Source organism: Furipterus horrens, unplaced genomic scaffold, assembly GCF_987537825.1.
Source record: "Furipterus horrens unplaced genomic scaffold, mFurHor1.1.pri manual_scaffold_17, whole genome shotgun sequence".
NCBI classification, from domain to species: Eukaryota; Metazoa; Chordata; class Mammalia; order Chiroptera; family Furipteridae; genus Furipterus; species Furipterus horrens.
In genome coordinates, this window is record NW_028327187.1 from 107456615 (window position 1) to 107468483 (window position 11869).

Below are 11869 nucleotides of genomic sequence, written 5' to 3' on the forward strand. Positions count from 1 at the left end.
CCTCTTACCTTATCAGATACATTCTCCTTTACAGCATTTAACTTTTTCACTAAATAGACCTTATTCCATAACTGCATTTTCCTCTCTTGTAGGGTTGTATGCAAAACATTGGTTTTATCTTTGCTTTTTATACCTAAAATAATGTATTTCATTTTCTTTCTTCTTCTTCTTTTTTTTTCTTTTGTATTTCATTTTCTATCCTCAAGATGGCTGAGTCATCAGGACAGAAATTAGAAGTCAATGAATGCTCTTAAAGAAAATGGTTTATAGTAAACAGGAAAGAGCAGAGCAGTTAATTGTGAGATGGTTTGAGAAGAGGCTATCTGTAAAATCCAGATTATTTTAGGAATCACAATAATACAAGAATGGATGAAGCTAAGTCACAGAGACCATAAGAGAAGAGCAGCAAAGAGGGGACTGTTGGTTGACTCAAAAAAACATTCCATTTTATTTGATCTAGAATGAGATTAAGATCACTGGGAAAATATCACGGAAGGAGCTGGTCCCAGAAAATAACATTATCTTAGCCATGTGGATATTTTGAAAGTTTCAAAGTTGGAAAAGGTGTGAGAAGAAAACTAGAATTACCAGATGTGATATGGACAAGGAAAATTAATAATAAAATTAATAATAGGAGCTTTAAAGTGTTCAGAGGTTTTTTGCTGTATTTCAGAGGGCAAAATGTAGACTCAAACAACTACAGATTATGATTATTGCCAGGCCCTGCAAGTGAACATATAGGAGCTGAGGAATAATTTTAGAGAATAGACTGAGGAAAGATTAGAAAGTTATTGTCCTACTTTTCTACCTATAGGTTTTTCCAATAACTGCTTTGCTTTTTGTACTGTAAAAAAAGTTTACATTTAAAAATTTTGCCAAAACTTCAAGCGGACCAAATCCAATTTCCAATTGAAAAAAGGTTGATTTCAAATGCTAAGTAATGGTTTTTCTCATAATATTTTTATAAAATTCATTTTTAAGGTCTATAAAATATTTTCAAATAGCCTGAAGTACCATCAGGGTGATCTGGACTATAACTGCTTATTTTACTGACTCATGAGGAGTTCATATATTTACTTACTGTAATTAACATTGACACTGTGTGACGTCAAATTTTCATCGTTAACAGAAATTTCACTGAGTACTGAATTTTACAAATAGTGGAGCTGGGGGCGAGCAAAAAATGCAAGCATTTCCTTATATCTTCACCAATAATTTATATATAAATTTAATATTTGTGTTTCCCTTACATTTTAATAAAAAGTAATAGATAAAAGTGAATTGCAATATATAAATTATCCTTCATAAATAATGTTGAATATATGCTACCAAAGCTTAATAATCTTGTCAGTCTGTTTTTTTCCCCTTCATTTCCCTCTCTCCTTATTGAGTTTCTATACCACTTCCATAAATTGTGTAGAAGCATAAATATATGGTCATGCTATTCTTATGTGCTTAATGGTTACTTTTCTATTTAGGAAAGAGAAAACTACCCTAGAAAGAGCATAAAGCACATACCTTACTATACAGAGTTATAACTATTTGTAATCGGGACTAGTTGAAAGCATATATTATATACTTTAAATATTGAGGGTGATGAAACTGTCACCCTGAAAAACATGCTCTAAAAACTCCCACAATGTTGCAGTTGTTCAAAAGTCCTGTTAATTCTTTGGTAATGCCTTTATAACACTATGCATTATACAACATTAAATGAGGTTTAGCCATTCCAAAGCTACAGCCTAAATTACTTGACTTTTAAACGTTACTGCATCTGAGGAAAGGGTGAAAAGTAGTTTTTAAATGTGTTTTGTGAAATCTATTTGGGGAAAAGTGTAAGGAAAGAAAAATTAGGTAACAGTGTAAGTTACAAGTTGAGGAACTGTTCCTTTCATCCAACTATTTTTTAATCTTATTTTCTGATAATCTATCAAATCAAATTTATATGAAGATTATGAAATTTCATCAGTAAGCATTTTGGACTTGAAATATACAGATGATGACATCAGTTATTCTCTTTCTGTCCAATGTGTACAAGGATACACAAATTCCATCTTGGCAACCTCACTGACCTTTTCAAATAGCTCTAAAATGCGTCACCAACAGGTATGAAAATCGGTTATTCAACTTGAATATAACAGCCATTTAAAACCACAGCTAACAGTTAGCCCAACTTCAAAAAAGCTGCATTTTAGGTTGGAGAGATTTTTAAAGGACGAGTGTACTGGAACACTAATAATGTGTGTTAGAGCATGTGCATCATAGGTTCTCCTTGCTTTAGTGGAACCTAAACTGTAGGGACAGGGGAAACTGCAAGAATGTACTGGGAGGGTGAGGGGTGAAGAAGATGGAGTATGCAGCACTCACTGCAAGCATCATGGGAATTTGTGAGAGGTAGTCTTGAAGGTAATTGACTCCCACGGAGCCAAGACAGCTTTGCCTTGAGAATTTCCGTAACAGAGTCAAACTAAAGCACTCTTTTAGGCAAATTTAAAGAAAGGTTTTTAATTAAGCATTCCTGCTCCCTGCATATACCCTCCTCTTTCTTCCATAACTGAAAAACAGAGAAGACATGTTTATATCTGAGAATGGGGGTGGGGGTGGGAGTTGGTGGCTGGTGGGATTCTAGGAAAGCAGAATGTCAGTAGCAAACATGAAGAGAAGAAACAGAAAAGATGAGCCCCTGCAGGACTTTGTCTTAGTCATGGCACCCATGGCACCTTAGCACAACGCATCGCGCACAGGGGGGCAGTCGATAAATAATGAATTTGACTTAATTCAGTACACTCTTTTGTACTGCGCTTTGCAGTTACAAAGCACTTTCCCCATATTAGAAAAGGAAAAAAAATGAAGTAAATGAGGGATAAGTGGGCATATAAGGGAATAGAAGGAAAGCATATGGGTAGAGGAAGAAAAATCCACAAGAATAAGCAGGAAGCTGAAAAGGTTCAGGAAAAGAGAGAGAAAAAAAAAACGAGTTTCTCCTTATCATTCTCAATCACTTCTAATCACCCTACCTTTCGTTCTAAAGTACTTGGATCTTGGAAAGTCTGCCCACAAAGCAAGCCCTAAGAAGGGACTCCTCATTTTGGAACGTGCATTTTTCACAAATGATAAGCCTTTAGTCCCTGACAAATCTACTTTGTGCCTAGGAATAACGACGAGCAAAGCTGAAATCTCCCAAGTGTGTCGAGGAATCATTTATTCAGTCCCATTCACCCCGTCAGTATTTCCAACATCTTAGGAACATGAAGGATGGGAGGTGGGGGAGCAGTGATCATGAGAAGGGGGGGCAGTCCTCTACAGGCCCCTTAACTCAGACAACAGAGGGAGATAGTGAGGCAAGAAAGCAAAGCCCAAGGACTAGAGAAAAGCCCATGATTGTGACTAGGAGGGCCAGTGTCTCTTAAGCATGGTTCTTAGAAATTGCCAGGAGAAAGGGGGATAGCCTTCAAGATGGAAGAAATGAGAAATCTGAATGCACATCACCTTACACATGGCGTCGAGCCCCCAGGAAAAAGCCCTGAGGTCAAAAGCCTCAACCGACTAGAGAAGAGAACGAGGCAAAGGACGCAGAGATATGCTGGAAGGAGCCCACCAGCGCGGATGCTGTCCCAGGGGAAGCCTGTTTTCCTCTCCCCAATGTAGACCATCCCCCGAGCATCCTCAGCCCAACCTGGAGTAGAAAGGTTGCTTGCCGATCCAAACTGGGGCGGCCGCGTCCTGACCCCATTATGTGGGCTTAAAAGTTGCCCAGAGAGTTGGAGCTGGAAAAGGCACCTGGTAGGGGGCGGCCGCTGTGGGGGCGTCAAGTTTCGATGGAACAAAGGGGCTCGTGAAGGGGCGACCAGCGGAGCAGGTCCCTTGGGGGGCGGGTCCTCCCTAAGGGGATAGACAAGGGTCACCATGGCCTCCCAGCCTGGGGGGTGCCTAGAGGAGCAGGAAAGCGGGTAAGAGGCGCCGGGGCTGTGCATGAATACCGCCACCCAGTTTCCAGCCTCCTGCCCTCCCGCTCACTCCGCGCCCCTCTCCGGCTGGGGAGCAACTGGCTGCAGACAATAGGAGACCAGATTCCCGAGCCCGTACCAGCCCCGGAGGACCCCCGCCCTGCGCACCGCGATCAGTCGGCGGAAACCCCAAGGCGGGCTCGGCCGTGGTGGGCGCCTTTTCCCTCCGGCGCGGCGGGACCCCGCACCCCAGGGCCGCCTCGTCCTCTGCACAGCGGGCATTACCTTTCATCCAGTCCACTACTTGACTCGGAGACCATTTGCTCACCGGTTCCATGATCAGAGCCATGGACACGGGGTCGGTTCCGCGCAGGGTGCGGAGCCCAGACACAAAACGAACTCAGCAGCCTAAGTCGTCCTCAGGTGGGGTCCCTTGCTGGCCGCTGCCTCGCTTGGGCGGGCAGCTCGGAGAAAGCGGCTTTTGTGTGTCGGGTCTCTAAGCTGCAATGTCTCTTAGCACACCGCGGGAAGCACTGGTGGAAGCGGCGAACGGGAGGGAAACGCCCCGGGGCTGCGGCTCCTCTAGGTCCGTGCTGAGGCAGTGGCTGCTCCGCCACTCCGTTGCGGTCTCCGTACCTTCGGGCTTCAGTTCATGGCTTGCACTGCCGAGGGTCGCGAGGCTAAGGAAAAAGCCGCCGCCGCACGCCTGCAGCCAACTTGCCCGTTCGCCTCGCGCGCGGGAGTGAAGCCCCAGCACGACAAGCTGCCCGGCGGAAATGACGAGGGGCCTCCTGCCACCCGAAATATCTTTCTGCAGCCCTCGGGTGCGAGGCGCGCGCGCCACGAGCCCCCCGCCCGCTCGCGGCCGCGCGGTCCCGCCCCCGGGGCGGACTGCAGGCACGCGAGGCGCGTGCGCGTGAGTGCGCCTGCACGAGGCCCGAAGCCGGGGTCTGCCTGTCAGTTAGGCAGGTGCGGGCCTCGGGTTCCCGCCCCGCAGGCCGCCCCGGGACAGAGGCGCTCGAGGAGCGCGTGCGCGGCGTCGGCGGCGTCGGCGGCGCAAGCTTGAGCCCGGGTCAGTCAGTCAGGTGTCAGCAGCGGGAGCCCCGTCTCAAAGGGCCTCGGAGCTGACCCGAAAGCGGCGGGACAGGCTGCCCACCAGTTGCTGAGGCGGCTGAGGAGGTACCTGCAGCTCCGCCGACAAGGGGTGGGGGACCCCGCTGAGCGCTGGGTTACAGCTGGAGCCGGGATTTCCTCGCTCCCGCCCTCCCCGCTGCTGAGTGGGCTCCCGAGGTGGTTCCCGAGCCCCGCGCACGCCTTTGAAGAGGGAAGCGTGGAATGCCGCTGAATGCTACCGTGCTCCACCAGCAGAAAAGCAGCGATGACGAGGCAGGAGGGCAGGTGCGCGGTGCCCGGGTCCTGCCAGTGCGGTAGTGGTGGTATAGAGATAGGTCGGGCCCACGTGCCTTTTGGAGGGCTCTGTGTATTGTTTTTGGCCAACTCCTTCAACGCTGTGAGTGCCCAGTACCTATTGTAGAGGATGTCCTTTTGTTTTCAGATAATCTTATGTAAGAACTGAAGGGGAACACCGGGATTTAAAATGAGTGACAAGTTGAAAACAACGGGATTCTTCAAAACTTATGTGCTTCACTTACACAGGTTACTTATATAGTCCTTAGTAAAAGACAGTTCACCTAATGAGGCTTCACTTTAAACCACAAATACTTAATCCTAGGAACTACAGATGCAAACTCTGTACCACCGCAAAGATACTTCCTCTGTCATTCTTCAATAGCTCCGTTCAATAAGCAGAACCTCATTTTATTTTTACAACCATTTAAATAATGTCAATAGGTTTTGCCATTTACTGCAGTAACCTGTTTTCTCCAGTTCAACTGCATGAGATGCGTAACTGCTGTTTTTCTCAGCTGACATGAATTGAGTAGTCCCACTCCACCTCACCCCCACACAAAGAACTGAAACCACAGTAGTTAATTCTTTTATGTTTTCAGGCTAGTGATACAAACCAAGTAAAACTTAAGATGGCTTATCTATAGACTTGCTTATTTTTCTAATAATCCAAACTTAAGAGCATATGACAAATTTTGTGTGTTTTTAACATTATTTTTAGAGGGGAAGGGAGAGAGAAAGCAAAGGAGAGAAACACCGACCGTCACACATCCCCAACCTGGAACTGGCCTGGAAGTCAGGACAGTGAATGGGTGACCTTTCCGCTTGCAGGACCATACCCACTCCACTAAGCCACACGAGTCAGGGCAGTATATGGCAAATTTTGGAGAGAAACTTAGAAATTATCTAGAGTAGTCTATGCTCAGAAGATACAGGCATAGCACATTTAATAATCTAGATTATGGTTGTGCTTTGCAATTTTTTCTTGGCTAACCAGGTATGAAAGGTATTTTTCAGTGCTTACATTACAATGAGTCTCACAATATTGCATCAGTATTCCTAGAAAAGATCATTTCCAGCATTAATAATTTATAGAGTAGTTTTCTGTCCAGAAATACAGTGGAATGGATGCATTGTGAACCGTTAGAGGTTTCAGTCATAGGGAGGTGTTAAAAGTAATTTTATTAAAATAATACTGTTAACAATAATGATGAACATTTATTGACCACTGTACATGCATCCTCAAAACAGCTCTACCATTAGCCTCATTTTACAGATGAGAAAACCTTGGTTATCACATTCAGTTCTATCCCCAGGGCCTATTACACAAAGTTCAATAAATGTTGAATATGCTAACTAATAAGGCTTAAAGAGGTTATATAATTTGTCTGAGGTCATAACACATGATTTTAATACCAAATTAAGGTGATTCCAGAATATGAGTTTTTAAAACTAGTAAGAAGAGTTTTTATCAGTGTCCCAAAATAACAGTACTTTGGAAGAGGAAAGCCCATTGAATGTTATCAGAAAGTTAACTACAAAGGAGTCTAGACTCATTCAATATGAGTGTTCTTGACCAGTACCTAACCAGCAATGTAGGGAGTGATGAAATTTGGTTGAAACACCAAACTGCATATTTTGATTGGGCTAGCCTGACAAGTAACAAGACTATTCATCATATTGCAAGCAAGTTAGAGATATTTACATAATGAATGGACTATCAATCAGAACAAATGCCAAAGAACAGGATGCAGTAAAAATAAAAAAATATATGCATTTCAAGAAAAGACCAGTGTCAAAGAAGATGGGGGGGAGAGAAAGAGATATCAAATTAATTAGATTAATTGGAGACATAAAACTTGTGAGGTGTTTGCAGCCATATCAAAATAAATAACTTTAATTATCTTCTAATTCCATTATTATAGTTTTCTTTTTATTCTCCCTCTAGAGTTCAATAAAAATTAAAGTCTCTTGGCCAAAATATTTCCAGTTAAAATTTTATATGTAATGCATCTCAGTACTTCAGATATGGAATTTACAAAGGTACTATGACTAGAATCTAGGTGCTCAATGGATCTGACCCTTGGGGATTTGGTCAGATAAGGAGTAGCCTTCCCCTGGAACAAGGACTTTCAAGCCTTTTTCTCTTTGGGGCTGAATATAAGAGTACATAATGTGAATGTTTCTTCTGGAGCTGCAAGCTGAATATCTAACCTCCACATTTTTGAACATAGGTTATTTTACAGGGGTCTTAATCTTCATTTCCCATTTCTTCTAAAAAGCTTGCTCTGCATCAGACTCAGACTTGCCATGAAAAATGTATTTATTTTTTAAAAATGTTTTATTGATTATGCTGTTACAGTTGTCCCAATTTCTTTTCCCTCTGCTCTCCTCCACTCAGTGACCCCCTCCCTCCAGTTGTCCGCCCCACTTAGTCCATGCCCATTGGTTGTGCATATAGTTCTTCTCAACATCTTCCTGTCTACTCCACTCCCTCCTACTATGCTTAATTCCTACATCATCTCCCTCCCTTTCTCCCCTTCCCCCTCCCCGCTGACCTCCCTCATATATGTTCCCCATACCTATAATTCTTTTTCCACTCTCATTGCCTACTTAGTTTGCCTTTGTTTCGATTCCCTACCTTCTGTTGTTGGTTGTGGTGATACAGTTTTCATTTTAATGTTCATAGTTTTGATCCTCCTTCTTTTAAACAAGTCCCTTTAACATCTCATATAACAGTGGTTTGGATCTAATGAACTCCTTCAGTTTTACTTTGTCCTGGAAGCACTTTCTCTGCCCTTCTATTCTGAATGACAGCTTTGCTGGATAGAGTAATTGTGGTTGTAGGTTTTTGCTTTTTATTACTTTGAATATTTCTTGCCAGTCTCTTCTTGCCTGCAGAGTCTCCTTTGAGAAACTGTTACAGAAACAGGGGAGTCCAAAAAGAAACTCCAGAGTTTGCGGCTGGCTGGGAGATAGGGAAAAGGAAGCGATGCCCTTGCATGCCTGGAGCTAGTGGCTGGAAACATTGTTGCACATAGATCCGCTTTACTTCCAAGGCTCCGGAAGATGGGAGGGGTATTGGACTGTGGGATGGTACAGAAGAAGCCTACAGACCCTGCGTAGGGTTCTGTGAATGGTCAGAACTGTTTGCAACACCCACTGCGTCAGAGGACGCAGGGAGGGATAGATAAACAGATGCAGACATGTTAGCTGGGGCTCTCTGGGGCTCACTCTCTCTCTGGCCCTGGCGTGCTCCCTCCATGTGGCTTGGAGGAGCAGGGGTCTCCAGGCTGCTTTAAGAGGCTGGCTCTGGCTCTCGTGGGCTTCCTCCATGTGACTTGGAGGAGCAGAGGTCTCCAGGCTGCTTAAAGAAGAAGCTCTCGCCATGCAGTTTTGAGAAGGAGAGGAGATCCATGCGGTTTGCAGGAAGAAGGCAGTTTACAAGGAGGTTGAGAATCAAGGCAGTTCTGCATTGAGAGCTGGAGGGCACCACAGCACAGAAAGGACCTCCCCAATCATATTTGAGTGATTGGCAGCTACTGGTAAAGCTGAACTATGCCTAGGAAGTAGGGAAACGATGTTTCTGACTTTCCTAAGACTGGCCAGGTCTGGGAGGGGGAGGCAGAGCTATGTGTAAATAAACAATTCTTTTTCTTTTCACCAAACTCTGGTATTGAGAGTTATAATTCTGTCGGCGGGCAATCGGGCCCCTAACTAAACAGCCCGTGGGTTCTGTTACAAAATCAGCTGATAGTCTAATTGGGACCCCTTTGTACATAATTCTCTTCTTCTCTCTTGCTGCTTTTAAGATTCTCTCTTTATCTTTAGTTTTTGACATTTTGATTATAATGTGTCTTGGTGTGGTTCTCCCTGGGTCCTGTTTATTTGGAACTCTCTGTGCTTCCTGGACCTGTAAGTCTATTTCCTTCCCCAAGTTAGGGAAGTTTGCCTCATATTTTTTCACATATTTTTTCAATTTCTATATCTTCTTTTTCACCTTCTGGCAACCCTATAATTCAGATATTTGCTCTCTTATAGTTGTCCCAGAGGTTTCTAAGCTTCTCCTCATTTTCCTCACTTTTTCTTTCCTCTTTCTGCACTGGTTGACTGTTTGTTCCTTCCCTATGTTCTGATTTGTTGATTTTATCCCTGGTTTTCCTTTCCTTACCACTTGTTTTGTATGTGTCTTCATTCATTTCAGCAGGACTAGCCTTCATTCCTTCCCCATCTTGATTAAGTCCTGCTGTTATTTCTGTAAGCTGTCTTATAACTATAGCTCTGAGCTGAGCCTCAGAAAGATTATCTATCTGTTCGTCAGTTAATTCATGTATTTGCTTCAGGGTCAACTGCGTGATTGGTATCTCTATCATGATTTGTGCTATCCTGACAGGTTTGTTTACCTTTGCTTCCTGGGCAGGGCTGTCACACCTCCTACGCTACAGGGGCCAGAGCCCCATGCACTCGTCACAACTGGGCGACCCTTCTTACCACGCTGTGGTGTTTTGTGTGGGGGTGGGGGTCTAAGATGGCTTCCTGCCATTCACTCTCCGCTGAGAGATCGGGAACCTCCTCCTCCGTCCCCACACCCTCTGGGCCTCACAGTCTGAGGCAATGGAGGTCTGCCTTCCCCAATGCTGGAATCATGAGCTGATGGGTCTGGACTGCAGCTGGGGGTGCTCCCCTGACGTGTCTCGCCTCCCCTTAAATACGGGTGTCTGTGCTTATTGCAGTCCCGCCACTCATCGTTGCAGCTGCTGCCACCAGCACAGCTTGATCTCTCCGCCCCGGCTTCGCCCCTTCTACCCGTCAGGATGAGCACCACTTGTTTATAACTTCATATGCTAGACTTCCATGTATCTTTATTTTCTGGAACTTCTGGTTATTTCTGGTTTTGTGGTAGTTTTATTCCTTCTTAGTTGTGGAGGGAGATGGAGCATGTTAGTCTAGGCCTCCATCTTTGCCGGAAGTCTGAAAGATATATTTTAATGTATCTTTAATTATTTAACATTTAGACAAAATGTCTTGCAGAGTTCTGGTGATTTTCCTAGTTTGGTTAGATGATGTTTTTTGCTATAGCTATTTTTTTAATTTTTAGTTTTCTTGCTTTTTTTAATGAGCAATATTTTGTCATAAATTATTTTTCCCTCTTTTACCTTTCATGTTTGAGTGATTAATAAGATGTGAGAACACAGAGAAGAGTTATAAGGGTAGCTAATGTCCTAAAACAGAGGAAAAGATAGGAGCCCTCTTTTTTCCACTTAGTTTTGCCCAGATCTTTCTTATAATTTTAAAAGCAGCTGTTCTATGAAGGACAAGTTGTATACCTTGTTCAGAAACATTAGCTAAGCAATTCTGATAAGACTAGTAATGATAAACACAAATTATTCTCAAGAACAATATGTAAAACTTGCTTCAGAGAAAGCTTAACAAAATTTCTGAAACAATGCTTTTATTTTCTTGCACTGTAATTCAACTAACAGCCATAAACAAAGAACCAAAGCCTCTGATGTAACCAATGATCAGATAGCAATCTGTCTATGCCTCCAATAGAGAAGCAAGTAGGAAGAGACCTCTAACTATAAATGGGCCTTCGGTGTAGATTATCAGGGAAAAGCACCCAGAGAGTATAATTAAATTAACAGAATCCTTTATTTGCTGCTCTGCCTCTAGGGTAAACTGTATTAACTCAAGTCATATCCTTTCCAGACCAAGATTCAGAGCAGTCATTTCTGGGTGAAGAAAATTTGGCTAAAGTTGAGGTTATCCCTATTGGGTTTTTAAGGGCTCCTTTCAGGCATTCCCTGCTGTATTAATCACCATCTAATAAAAATCCCAGAGTCAACCAAAATTAGGAAACCTAACTTCCTGAACACATGAAGCCCTAGCCCATCAGGGAATTTTCTGGTGCACTTAGCAGCCATTAATGAAGAACATATAAACTTAATATTCAGCAAAAATGTTTTGAATACTACCAATGTGCTGGAAAAACTTGTATCCTTTGAGTAGAAAAATTAGCTTGATGTTGTGGCTACAGAGATAATCGTGATGTTCATAGACTGGTAGGAAAATAGAAATATTCACAATTTAATAGGACAATGTGTTAAATGCAATAATATATGCATTCAGTATTGTGCACAGAGGAGTACCAAAGAGCTAAGGAAAGACTACATAGAGGGAACAATGCCTATTTTAGGTCTTAAAGGATGACAGGTAAGCAATAATGCAGAAAAGAATTTATAGGCAGAAGGAGAGTGAGGGCAAAGTGACAGAGGACTATGAAGAGGAACCTAGATGGCTGGAGTTGAAAAGCAAAGCAAGAGGTGACTAAAAATTAGGGAGGGGGGTAGGCAACAGCCAGATAAGGGGGAAAAATCAAATTTAAAAATATCCAAAAAGATAGAAGCCACTGAAGAATTTTAAGCAGTCAAATGACTTAGTGATATTTATATGTTTATGTTTTATATTGGCTGGCAGTCACAGCATAAATTTGAGAGGGACAGGATGGGAGAGGG

The 11869-nt window shown here is 43.3% G+C and overlaps 1 protein-coding gene across 4 annotated transcripts in view; it reads right to left on the reverse strand.

The window, feature by feature from the left end:
- The window catches only part of CNKSR2 (connector enhancer of kinase suppressor of Ras 2), a 272213-nt gene extending 267570 nt beyond the window's left edge, over positions 1-4643 (reverse strand). For all 4 annotated transcript variants that reach the window (XM_090264455.1, XM_090264454.1, XM_090264453.1 and 1 more), the window contains exon 1: positions 4233-4643. In XM_090264455.1, coding sequence (XP_090120581.1) covers positions 4233-4296 — 64 coding nt within the window. In that variant the 5' untranslated portion in view covers positions 4297-4643. The remainder of the gene's footprint in view (positions 1-4232) is intronic.
- Between the last annotated feature and the right edge of the window lie 7226 nt (positions 4644-11869).